General features: G+C 36.7%; 1 protein-coding gene across 1 annotated transcript; it reads left to right on the top strand.

The window, feature by feature from the left end:
• Positions 1-2,284: 2,284 nt before the first annotated feature.
• kifc1 (kinesin family member C1) lies at positions 2,285-12,080 on the top strand. The gene is made up of 17 exons (XM_041808124.1): positions 2,285-2,362; positions 3,227-3,307; positions 3,692-3,791; positions 4,062-4,115; positions 4,390-4,473; positions 5,890-6,088; positions 6,215-6,380; positions 6,649-6,816; positions 8,108-8,221; positions 8,479-8,565; positions 8,710-8,907; positions 9,677-9,841; positions 9,948-10,086; positions 10,190-10,329; positions 10,473-10,546; positions 10,770-10,845; positions 11,604-12,080. The coding sequence occupies exons 2-17, from the start codon at positions 3,230-3,232 to the stop codon at positions 11,646-11,648; spliced, it is 1,887 nt and encodes a 628-aa protein (XP_041664058.1). The 5' UTR covers positions 2,285-2,362; positions 3,227-3,229; the 3' UTR covers positions 11,649-12,080.
• Positions 12,081-13,561: the final 1,481 nt, after the last annotated feature.

The following is a 13,561-nucleotide window of genomic DNA, read 5'->3' as shown; positions in this document are numbered from 1 at the left end:
TGCAATGGTTAATACACCAATATGTAGAAACTCTTTAACCCAAATGATATTTTTAATGCTGAAATATAATTTTTATTGTTAGCCATGAATTTTCAAATTTACTGATTTACAAAAAAAACTGAAAAAATAGTAAAGAACATTAATATTTCTTGGTTAATATGTCAAATTATAGTTATTTACTTGCATTCCTGAACAGAAAAAGTAGTTTTAGTGGTTGAATGTTATGCTTGATTAATTTCTGACTTCTCAGAGAGGCCGAGTGAGCCGGCTCAAATTTGGGTGAATTCAGTTTGAAATCCCTCATTCCTGTTCAAAATGGTAAAACGTGGAGAGCTCACTGAAAATGAAAGAGTCCGTATTAAAGCACTTCATGATGCTGGATGGTCTCTGAGACAAATACAGGTGGTCTAATAAATTTGTTAAGCACTGTACATGTAACCTGAAACAGCTTTGCCTTATTGACTACATTTTAACTTTTAGGATTTATCAACAAACTTTGTTTTTTTTTATTTGGTTTGAAGACCACAATCTTTATAGGACGCAAAAGTCTGTTTGTTCTTTAGACAAAGATTTGATATTGCAGGACATCAAAAATCTGTTGTGATATTTTTTCTGTTTTTAAATACAGTGGCCTGTAACCTTTGAGACATGATATCTTAATAACTAATCACTTAAATATAAATAGGTAAAATAGAATTGATACATTTTTGTCTGAATTTTTATGTTTTAAAGCTTTTTAGGTTCTGAAAAATTAACAAAGCAAAATCGGATTTTCCCGCCGTGTGCTGTAAATCACCTAATATAACACCTACCACTTGGTAGCATTTACAGGCACATCTGGTTACTCTGTAGTTCTGATCAGCCTTTGGTGGTTTGGTTTGATTTTGTGGCTCATACAGAGACATCAGTTTTCATTTTAGTCTTTTTAGTAGGAAGCTAGAGCTAATAGGAGCTTCAAACAAAAAAAAAATTATATATATATATATATATATATATATATATATATATATGGACTGAACAAAAGCTGTCATCTTATATACTGGTAAGCATTTGTTTAGGATAAGATTTGAAGTGATGCTAATTTTTAACAATGCCACTGAACTGTTAATTACTGAACATATTTATGGCTCCATGGTGATAAATAATTCCCCCCTGATGTTTGGCCCACACAGCTGCTGTAATATGTGCAGAAATGATCAGCTTCCACTTGAAAACCAGCTCATATATATTGTAAAATAAGAGTGGGACATAGGTGACCTGGGACACTGCTGCCATGTTTTTGTGCACAAGCTTTACTACCCATTCAAAATGTTCAAGCAGCCTGTTCTGCTGTCTAATAGTCTTCATGTATACTCCTCCTTGTATTTCATTGTGTCTTTTATGGAAAAATAACACATTCTCAGTACTCTTGTTAATGTTATTACTGATGCTCCTGATAATAATACATTCATCATCTGCCCTCTTATGCTACACTCTTGCATACTGTATGCACAGTTACACCTCTTTGCTCATCTGAACAGACTGTTTCTTCCCATAAGGAGAATAAAGTTCCAAAACAGACTATAAAGAAATAAAAAACTGTGATTTATTTGAGTAAAATCCAGATTTTATTGCATCAATAATAGTGTAATATTTTCACATCTAATTCAGTGATGAGACTTCAGCATCATTGCCGTTAGTAAATTGGCAATGGTTGTAATCCAGCATTTCAACAAAACAAGTTTTCCACCATAATTTGACATTTTGAATTTGTTTCAAAACAAATACAAATCTGCAGTAAGAGATAAAAATGTACAGATAATAACCCAACAAATATCGAGAGACATTTGATTTTACAGTGAAGAAATGTTGCAGCACAGAAATGCTGTTAAAGAATTAAAAGTTATACCGTTATATTCTTTTTATTCAATATTAAGCAAAGAAAAACATACTTAATCAAAAATTTTTACAAAAGAAGTTAAAACGTGAGTTCTGGCATTTGCATCAATTAAAGTTGTAAGAGAATTTAAAGGCGTTTAATTTGCGTTCAATAAAACTATCCTTTAATTGATATCGTTTCTGAAAAATATCAAATTTAACCCATACCTTTATTTAGATTATTCTTGATTCACATGGATAGACTATAGTTGCATTCAGTAAATGCATTTAACACAGACAACTGACCGACCAGCGTGCCCGCCCAAGCAGGACTCTCCGGACAACTTATCAAGCACACCCTTAGACATAGGCGGGCTTTTACCTGGTTCAACCAATCACAGTCGTTTATGTGCGGTACCCACCAAAACATTTCAATTTGAAATTCAAACGGCTGAAGAGACGGTGGACTGAAGAGATCGCTTCAGAAAATAGAACTCTACTGAAGGTAATTAAGATAGATTAATGTTCATCAGTTCAGTCTAGTACTATGTTAAAGCTGAGCTGTTCAAAATGGCTCGAAAACGGTATAAATCTAGTCGTGCGTTCCAGTTAACAGTTTTATTGTTGTGGCTAACGGCAACGTAAGTAAACTTTGAAGGCAGCGACTGACTTCGACAATGCTAATGTTAATACAGATACACTTGATTATACAGCGTTCAGACCCTGTGTATGCCTGATTATGAATAAAATAGTTAGGTTTACGTATTAGTGCCCATGGACAGGATCGGCACAAGACATCTGGTTTACACTGTAGTATTAATCCCAGTTTGTACAGTGGTGGGTGGACGAGCACGAGACTGAGAAATGGTGACCAACGATACTTTCCTCAGCATAAAGTAATAGTTTACATTAAAGAGTCTCCATCTGTGCTGCCTGTATTTGCGCTTGATTTATTTGAGATTAAGCTCTGTTTATAATGGAAGAAGACACTGAGATTTACTTCATGCCAGTAAATGTTCACCAATGTTAGGGAATTTAACATGTTTTAATCCCACACAGTATACAGTTCCTGTACTGTAATCAAAATACTGCAACTTTTATTAAAGCCCACAGCTGTCCCACATCTGTCATCTACTATTTGTTTCTTAACGAAATCAGATGATAACTAATATAATCTTAAATCTGCCTTTTGTTATCTACTCTTCCCTTATTTGTTACTGTCAGCTACTACCTGTATATTTGATGGACAGATGGATGGATGACTTTATGCATCCCGTTTAAGAAACTTGAGTTAGAAGCAATGATGCTTTTGTTTTTTTTTTTTTATATTAGTCTGTGTTTATCATTATTTACCTCTTGACTCCACTAGATCATGTCTCGCTTGCCAGTCAGCAAGAGGGTCTTCACAAGCAGCAGCTCAGAGAATGGCCAAGACATGGGACCTGCCCAGGTTTGTACCAAAACCATCTGCCTGTAACATTTCATTAGCCTCAACACTTGTTGTCTCTGTCATGATCCCTAAACTTTATACAGTTTTTCTCATTTTGCATTGACAAAGATTGTTCAGGTAGATAATGTGAGGTATAGGACCTACCAAGTAAAATTAAATTGTCATTAAATGTGGTATAGATGGTTGGTGTGTTATCATTCAATATAGTTTTTGCTGATGCTCTGTGATTGCTTATTAGCATCAATCATTTATGTTATTGAAGAAGCAATCTAACACGCTAGGTAATCATTTCTTTGTTTCTAAAATATTTAGATCTGAAAGGTTAAAAAAAAAGATGATTTAATCAGAGCTCTTGTTTCATGCTAGTGTTTTGTGTATTTACAGAAAAGGGTTCGAAAGGATCCAGAGCCAGTCAGACCACAGGCAGCAGCTACGATCATTGGAGGCAGACGACCCCCTGTTGTAGCATCTAGGGCACCCATTTGTACGTAATTTTGAGTTTAGGTTTCTTTTTTTTTTTCTCAAAGTAAAAAAACAAGACTTCTCTGCAGTACATAATGACTATAATACCTTGTTCAGTCTCTGTGTATCAGTTTTTTATTTTTTGATTTACAGTACTTTCTCTGAGTCGTTCACAATATTCCATGTGTCTGATTATTTTCAAGATTTTTTTGTATGCTTCTGAAAATTTTTTGTGACTATCAGGACAAAACACATGAGACTCTTTTTCTTTCATACTTTGTTCCTCCTACAGCCAAGCCAGTCAGAAGTGTGGGAGCTGCCACTGTGGCTACTGCTCCTTCTAGAGGTAAGATGAGCTGCCTTATGGTGATGGAAAGTGCTTAACTGATTTTATTTTTTATTTGTGTGTCAGTTGCAGAGATGCTTATTTTATTTATGCTAGAATTAAGAAGAAATGACATTGAAGTGTAAGTAAAGATTGGAATTAACAGTCATTTTATAATAGATTTCATACAAGACTAACAACAACAAGCAACGCAATGATATCTAAAGGAAGAATTTAAGTGTTGGGTTTAACATGGACTGTTTTTTTCATGCATTGTCCTCTCTTTATGCATCAGGTGTCCTGAAACAATCTATTGCATCGACTGCGGCAAAAGGGGGCAATGTCAGACCAGCTGTTGCTCCAGCTGGCACAAAAGCAGGTGATACATCTGTCTTTTTTTTAATGAACAAATCCAGTAAATGAATGAAAAACAATGCTGCTCTTCAGCATAATAGCATTTTTTATGAGAGACCCATTTCATATAAGGTAGTAAAATGTTACAAACATAACACTTTCTTTGCCCAGAGTGTCTCAGTAGTTTATAACAGTGTGGAAGTGAGCCAGCAGGCACAAAAGTAGGCTGATTATCCATCTAAATCTTTAATTTGGTTATAAACACTTGTCAGTCTACATCGAATTTCTCAAAGTCGGACTAGATCGGTTGGAGATGGATTTACTCTTGCATACATGCAAGATTGAGAGTTTTGTGCATGCTTCATAGTTTCCATGCAGGACTTTGACCTTGAAGTCAATCTGCTAATAAATGCATAAGCTTGATTTATACTTCTACACTACAGGTAGGTCTACTTAGCCCTGAACCCTACATAGAGGCCTACGCACATAGCTAAAGTGCTCTTCCTCAAAAGTATAACTATGTGTTGAAACAACACAGACTGCAAGCCCTGTGATTGGTCTGCTGGGTGACACTGAGTGACTGCCAGTCTCTGAGTGTGTCTTCAGGCATGTTGTGTAAACTCTAGAGCGAAATGAATAGCAGAAGACTGCAACAGAACCAGCCAAATGTACTTGCTGCCATCCTAAAATGTCCAAATGGTATTTCCTCGTCTGTGTCTCTTGGTCATAAAACAAATTAAAAAAATCTCCCACACCCTCTGCTGATTCACCAGCAACAGATTCCATCTACTTTAGTATTTCTCTCTTTTCTCTCTTACAGTAACTGTAATCCAATGCTGTTCAATATTTATCAGCTCTAACTCTTTAACACACTCAAGCTTATTTGTTTTCAGACATAAAACAAGTCAGAAGTGTGGCTACAGGACAGAGAACTGGCATAAAAATCCTACTGCCTTAAAATGTTTGCGTGGAGTGTTGCAGAGCAATGTGAGCACACCAACCCACACGTATGTAGTGCTCAAGATGGCATAGGTCACTAAAGCGTAGATTTGACAACAAAGTATATCCCAGTCTTAATTATAGCAGAAGTGGCATAGTCAGCCACTGTCAGATGTCACCGTGAGCTAGAGAAATAGTATGCATCACATTAGTACCAAAAGTAAAGAGTGGAATGTCTAAGAAATGTACAGAGCTGTGAAGTTTAAACATTTTTCACTGCTCCAGTACGAAGTGTTTACATCCTGCAACAAAGACAGTAGTCCTCTTAAATATCCTGACTGTGCCATAACAATAGCTTGACTTGACTGCATGTAAAATACTTGATTATGAAGATTTCATCTCTAGAAAAGGTTTCATTCTTTAATAACCTGAAATGAAACCATGACAGATTCTGAGCAGTGATCAGAGCTCTCATGTATGGTTATGATGCTGTTGTTCAAAGGTGGGGGCGGTGTCGTCAAGCGAAATAAATGGGACCTTAAGGGGAAGGTCAGCGACATGGAGGACAAGCTCCGAAACTACCAGACCAAGGTCAAATCTGCCAATCAGGAGAATGAGGTTCTGAAAGGTTCGGTGGCTCAGAGCCAAACAAGAGTGATTGAGATGGAGAAGGAACTTCTGAAGCACATGAAACAGATCAGGTACAAAAGTCCACTCATTCAACACTTAAACTTCAAATGAATGTAGCTGTCATTGTGCTTTAATGGTACTTACATGTCTGTTTCTTTATGTTTTAATGTCATGTCCTTGTTTTACCATGACATCAGCGAGTATGAAGATGAGCTGCAGGCATTGTCAGGAGTCCAGGCTGAGTTGGAGAGAGTTTGCAGTGATAAGAGCACTCTTCAAAAGGAACTCTCTAACTTAGAGGAAAAATATAAAGTCATGGAGACACTCCGAGACAGCCAGGAGATGGAGCTGCAAACTCTGAAGGTATCAAGTCTGCTTGTGGATATCAGCTAAAACTGTATGTTTTTTTTTTTTTTTAAATCCTCTATCCTGGTCACCTAAAGAATATAAATCATAATGAAACAAGTGTCATATAATCAGTTAATGCAGGATGTTTGTTTGCAATAACTCAGGAAAAGAAAGGAGCTTTTTTTTCTAAAATGCAACAAAGATTGAGGTAGTTTTAAGAAAGAAAACATGGTCATCAGGTTTTTTTTAAGACAAGGATTATTTGTTTTTGTCTTTCCTTTAGATGAAGCTTTCAGTGCAGGAGTCAACTCTGGCTCGTGTGCAAGCGACCCTCAGAGACACAGAGGAGGAGGTCCGTTCTCTCAAAGAGACTGTGGCTCAGCAGAAGGACGAGCTTCACGCTGGGGAGATGGAGCGGAGACGGCTTCACAACACCATCCAGGAGCTCAAGGTGGGTGGCAGTGTTCACTCACAGCTCAACAAAGCAACTGTCTCGTTGCCCTTAAAGGCATTTCATCTGATCCAGGGGGTTCAGTTACCTAAATAAAACACTCAATACATACAATTAGTCCAAATAAAACTAACCTTTCAATACACATTAACATGATTTTAGGCTGAAATCATACTAAGTAGAATCCCTTTAGATTCTAATACACCTAAATATTGCACTTGGGGATTAATTTACTCTTGTGTGTATACACCTCAATCAGATTCAAATTGGTCCAGGAGTTTTGCACAAGCTCCACAGTTTCTGCGCCCAGCTTTGACCCCAAGGTCAAACAGCATAAATGCTAAACAAAGCTGCAGTTGCATTGCCGTTCAAGTATCACCATAAACTAGAGGAATAGCATACATCATATTTATACCAAAATTTAAGTGTACACTCATTATCTGTGAAATATATGAAGGGCTTAAGTTTTTTTTTCCCACCATTTGACATAGGAAAATACTGCTGTTTTCACCCAGAGTAACAGAGTTAAACCTGATTTACATTTACATTTTTATTTATTTATTTATTTTTTTATCTTTTTTGCGCATTTGGATACTGACTACACTTAAGTACGTGAGTCCAAATTATGCAGATAGATACCCCTACCTGCTGTGTGCATTGAAGCTGCTGGTAATGCCAATGACTGGCAGTGAGTAAGCCAGGAACTAGGAAGCTAACACTTCATTTTTCACATTTTTTTCACCCTAGTTGTCTCACAAACTGAGCCAAACCAGTCTTTTAAAGGGCTTGGTGGTATACTTTTTTAGTGTCATTTGTGGACAAGTGTGCTCTTTTTGAGAGCTCCTGTTTGAGAGGCTGCTCCTTTTTGTTTTTTTTTTTGTTGTTTCAAAGATATTAATATAAAGGCAAAATGGCACCAAAGGAAGGGCAGTTTGGAATGTTTTCAGTGAATTGTAATTGGTCTTTCCTCACAAAGTATTAAGGAGTTCCACTTGGCAAGAAAGATACAAGAAAGATATAAATCTCTGTTGGATGGATTTTCTGAACAGCGTATCAGACATACTGCAATCATGTAATTGTTTCTTACCTACCTACCTACCGTTAAATATCCTGAGTGAGCTATAACCCTTGCTCAGCCTTACTGTGTATGCAAATGTACTGAATGGTCTTTGAGATTATTTTGTGCCTTATTTCATCAGCTGCTGCCAACCAAATGTATCTTTTTCTTTTCTAGCAGCCACATAAATGTCTATGCGACAAATAAGTTATTTGTATCATCTTATTTTTGCAGGGTAATATTAGAGTGTTTTGCAGAGTGCGCCCACTGGTGGATGGAGGCATCAGCAAACACATTCAGCTCTCAGCCAGCGACAACAAGATGATAACACTGGCCAAAACAGAGGAGGTGAGAATCCTTCAGCATGCCAGATCCCAAGGAATCTGTTTTTCTGCAGGGCATTGTCCAAAGTAACACTCAAAAGTTCCTACATTTGTTTTTACTGTCCAACAATTCATTAAATATCCAAATCAGCTGAGTATCTGTCACCATTAGTAAGGTGTCCCAGGAGAGGGGAAGTAATCACAAATGTGCTTAAAAGAATTGACAGAAGTTACAGGATTTCACACACAACAAAAAATAATCTGTCTTTTCAAACGTCTCAGTCTCACACAGGCAAAACTGCAGACACTCAGAGAAACTACAATTTCAGTTTTGACCGAGTGTTTGGCCCCCAGGCTTCACAACAAGAGGTAAGCCATGCTACTTCTAGCATTATTTTACAATGAGTATAAAATCCTCTCAATAAAGACCCTGTTTTGGGTGCTGATACATGATGAAGCTGTTTTTATCTAACAGAACTAAATCTATGTTGATTTTGCATCTTTGTTTTTCAGGTCTTTGAAGAGATCTCATTGCTGGTGCAGTCTGCGCTGGATGGTTACAACGTCTGCTGCTTTGCCTATGGTCAGACGGGGAGTGGAAAGACGTACACCATGGAGGGAGCAGAGTATGATGAGTGCAGAGGAGTCATTCCCAGGGCTGTGCAGCAAATCTTCAAGGCAGCTGAGAAACTTGGAACCCAAGGATGGGAGGTTAGTGTTTATTATAATGCAATAGATAACCAGCACAGGTCAAAATGCTACTGAGATTTTTTTGTTTATTTAAAAACTTTTTTGTAAGATTAAACAGTTCCCCCTGGAGTGATAATTTTTTTCTTACCATTTTGGTAGAGCCCAATTATAAACGCATGATATACTTAAAAATCAATATTCTGAAATGGGAAAACAAATTATCTCCAGTTGTAAATGGCATACATAGCTGACAAATAATTGAATATTTAGTAATGGTTAACAGCTTTATTAATAGGTCGAGTAATAGTTTCCAGAATTAACCCATTTTTCAACAAAGCTTATTTTTTCTCAGTGATTTAAAAACATATGGACGATTACTTCAGTGAGACATTACTGTCTGACACACATTGGAAGACACAACAATGTCACACCACAGTGCGAACAGGCTGTCACACTGTAAGAACTTCACACTGATATGAGAATATTTTCCTGGAGTTACACAGAAATGTGTTAAATTTTTATGGCTTTTCTTTTGATCAAAAAGATTACAGATTAAAAACACTTTCTCCTGCACATACGCTGTTTTTAATACCTAACCCAGTGCGCTGCCTCACAGCTGATAAACTCACCACCAAAACAACCAAGATCTAGCTGTAGATCTGGTATACTACTACTTCATTTCTCCTGCTGCATACAGTGTTTGTGTACGTGGCACAAACAACATTTAGTTATTGTAATGATATAGATGAATGTTCAAGTCAACGTTGGGGCTGTCTTTGTTTTATTTCAGTTCAGCTTCACAGCAAGTTTTGTTGAAATTTACAACGAAACTCTGCGGGATCTTCTCTACACTGGGAAGGCAAGCAAGAGGCCTGAGCATGAGATCAGAAAGTCAACCACCAACGAGGTGACGATCACCAACCTCACCTATGAAAAGGTGTCCAACGAGGATCAGGTAGGCCAAAACCTGCAACAGGATTTGTATGTTTTTGAAATATTCATGACCAAAGACTGAAGGTTCTAAGAGGTTTATCATCTTTGTGCTCTTCTCCACTTGGCAGGTTCTGGGCCTAATTGCATTGGCCAATCAGAATCGCTCCACAGCTCAAACAGCTCAGAACGACCGCTCCTCACGCTCCCATTCAGTCTTCCAGCTGGATATTGAGGGAGTGAATGCTGGCAGGGATGTCAAATGCAAGTGTGAGTAAAATCCTACTGATTAGTGTCATCAGAAAGGTGGTTTCAGTGTTATGTAATAATGTTTGATTTATTTATTCTTTTTTTGTTTTTTTTGTGGATATAGCCACTCTGTGCCTGGTGGACCTGGCAGGCAGTGAGCGAATGTTGAAGAGTCAGTCTCAGGGCGAGCGCTTCAAAGAGATGACGGCCATCAACGGCTCCCTTTCTAACCTGGGCATCGTCATCGCAGCACTGGCCAACAAGGTCTGTGAGCAGGATAAAATCCTGAGTCTTTAAAGTTTAAGATGTAGAGTGTGGTTTATATACAATCAGAACTTGGAAGTTTAACATTAAAGTTGTCCTTTTTTTTTTCTTTTCTTTTCTTTTACCTTATTATTTTGTTTTAGGAGAGCTATGTTCCATACAGGAACTCCAAGCTTACCTACCTCCTGCAGGGCTGCTTGGGAGGAAACAGCAAAACGTAAGTTTTGAAGAAGCCAGATTCTTACTAATTGTCTCTTGCACAAGTTAATTTGCCATCTGCCAGATATAGCAGATTACTCTGAAATCAAGATATTAATGTTGTGACTTAGGCATCCACATGCATGTTTTAAATTCTTTCACAAGTAAACACAATTGGGAAATAAAACTCTGTGCCTTTTTTCCCATGATTTGTTAATGTAGTTCTTTTTTGTTCATTTCAGTCTGATGTTTGTGAACATCGCTCCAGAGCAAGACAGCTTTGGAGAAACTCTCAACTCCTTGAGGTTTGCCAGCAAGGTCAGTGTGATCTCTGAATGAACCTAATCAATAAGTTCAAGTAACTGGAAATGCTAAGATTTTTTTCTTTAGTTGTCTCATCCCATAAATTCATAAGCTCTGCACCATAAGGGTGAATTTATCAGGTAAGAATTATCTACAAAAAAACAACACTTTACCACAAAAGAGAGAAAATGATTCATTTTTTTCTTCATATCTAGGGATGGCCAAAAATGTTTTTAATCATCATAAACAGACCTGTCTCCTCTACCCTAAGCTTTATACCTTATCAAGTTAAGCTAAAATATATTGCATTTTCAGTGAATTATGCGCTCTCTGACCACTTCATTAGGCATACCTTTTCAGCTGCTATTTATATCTAATTATCCAGTCACACAGCAGCAGCCAATGCTTTTAGACATATAGTGCACATAATAAGGTAATCAATTTAAATTTGCTTTATTGGCATGAACAGATCCATTACTGCTAAAGCAGTGTACATGATTAAAAGAAAATGGCATTAAATATTTACACATAAATTTAAATGTTGAATAACTCCGCAATTGATCCATGTATAATGAAAAATGAAAATCTGATTAATGGATAAAACCGTAAGACTATATGTGTTCTGTATGTTAATAGTCAATGAAAACAATGGAAAAAATTCAGTGGGCCGGTTGGGAGGAGACTGAATGGATTGAATGATCAATGAGTGTGTATTAATACACCTGTACAACTGAATAGTACAATGAGTCGTTATGATATTTCTTGTTCTGCAGGTGAATGACTGTGTTATTGGGACTGCCAGCGCCAACAGGAAGTAGAGAGATATCCTTCCCCTGAATTGTTCTGTGTAATTGTTTTTGATGTCTTTTTTTGTAAACATTGTACTGTGTGGCACACTGTAATGCCTGTATATAAGAATCAAAAACTAAAATACTAGTGCATATTCTCAGGGCCCTGAGTAGTGGCCACTAATACAGGCTTTTAAACATTTTTATGCCTTTGTACAAATCAAATGGGTTGTACTGTACATATACACATTTCTTGTCAGTTTTTTTTAACAAGTATATATATTTTTTAATGCATGCTTAGGAGTTGTTCTTGATTGAAGATAATATTCTCAAGATGAAACATTTAAGGTCCTTTTTTCATGATATATTTTTAAGAAAGGACATTTATTTACATTCTTGCTCCCAATTACATATTACTCATAACTTGCACAATAATTGCTAATAAATGTAGTCAAAATGTCATTTTTGGTGGTTATCTTTTGTTTGGTGGATTGTTTTTCTGTCTCCACTCTTGCCCTGCAGGTATATTAATAAAGACATTCAATAACAGGGCTACTGATGGTTTTTGTGCTGAGAAAGTCTTTCACAAGCAATAGCTGCATATTTATGATTATTGAGACAATTCTCCAAATAACACTTTTACTTTGAGTGACTCCCATTTGTTCTAAAGGTGCATCATCACAAGTACAGTTGTGCAAAGGCAAAGTGTAATATGGTTGTGATTATCACAAATACCTTACATCATATTGTGTGTATCAGAAAATACTTTGTTTTATTATTTTGACAAAATTTTCACATAAGCAGTAATAAAGTAATAAATAATTGAAGTTACATTATTTCAATCAGGTATGAATAACAGAAAAAAGGCTTTATTGGACTTTATTTTGGGGAAGTTGTCACACCCATTTATGTACCAGCCCTCCCAAAACTGAATCTCTGGTTGCGCTATCATAATACATATTACACTTAGGCCTATATGATCCTTTCTATTGTTGATAATTGGAACAGTCTCAAAAGTTTCTACAGCTCTACACTTTTGCATGGAAGGAGGGTCAACTTAAGGTATGTTAACAAGTATAATGGTGTTGGAATGTCAAAAATTATTTGACCATGGTGGAGTGTGACACAAAGGTTGTCCCTGTGTGACTGATGAACTCAGGTGAGAGTCATGTTAACAGGTGGGATTTTAGTTTTTGCAACTCTTCAGGGCTCACTGTGAGAACTGTTTTTTGGACAGATTTTGTTGATTCAAGGGTGAAAACTTGAGTGTTTAGTAAACATCAATTCAATCAAGTGCATTTCATGTATTTTATTAGCCCCAGGGAAACACTTAATTATCCCTGTTGACTCCAATAACTTCACATTTCTGATTAAGGAGGTTATTTTGAATAAGTGGATTAAAAGAGAAAAGATGCCAGACCTGAACCTCAGTCAAAGGATTGCTGTAAGAACAACAATAATAAGTAATATTCTCACTCACCACAAGTAAAATAATTTGATATGACCACCCATTTCTTTTTTTCTTTTTTTATTCAGTGAGCTTTTTGTCTCTAATTTCTACAAACTGGTAGTACTTAAGTGTCGTTCTGCTGACTTTGATAATGAAATGTTGATAAAAGTGCCTGTAAAGTATGGGCTCATATGGATTTGGCTTTGACCTGGCTTTGTTTTTGTAAAGTCTTTACAGAAAAAAATATTGTGTATTTCTCTTCAGCTAAAGGAATATGACTTTTGGTCCAAATTATTTCCTACCTTACAAGTGTAAAATGTATTTTCAACAGTAAGAGTCGACCCAAGCTTCATGGGCTTTTTTGAGAGTTACAAACAGCACTGGTCCACACAGCAGGAAGGTTCCTGGTTCAAATCCTGGTTGGGCGGGGCCCTTCTTTGTTAAGTTTTCATGTGTGTATTCTTTCCAGGTATTCCAGCTTCCTGTTCAAAGA

The sequence above is a fragment of the Cheilinus undulatus genome, linkage group 16, assembly GCF_018320785.1.
Source record: "Cheilinus undulatus linkage group 16, ASM1832078v1, whole genome shotgun sequence".
NCBI classification, from domain to species: Eukaryota; Metazoa; Chordata; class Actinopteri; order Labriformes; family Labridae; genus Cheilinus; species Cheilinus undulatus.
This window is presented reverse-complemented; position numbering and strand designations above follow the sequence as displayed.

Excerpts from the sequence above, each read along its gene's own strand:
- kifc1 (XM_041808124.1), top strand. The coding sequence starts at position 3,230 with ATGTCTCGCTTGCCAGTCAGCAAGAGGGTCTTCACAAGCAGCAGCTCA. Across the intron at positions 4,116-4,389 it reads GGCTACTGCTCCTTCTAGAG|GTGTCCTGAAACAATCTATT; the intron begins GTAAGATGAGCT and ends TTTATGCATCAG. Across the intron at positions 10,846-11,603 it reads CCTTGAGGTTTGCCAGCAAG|GTGAATGACTGTGTTATTGG; the intron begins GTCAGTGTGATC and ends CTTGTTCTGCAG.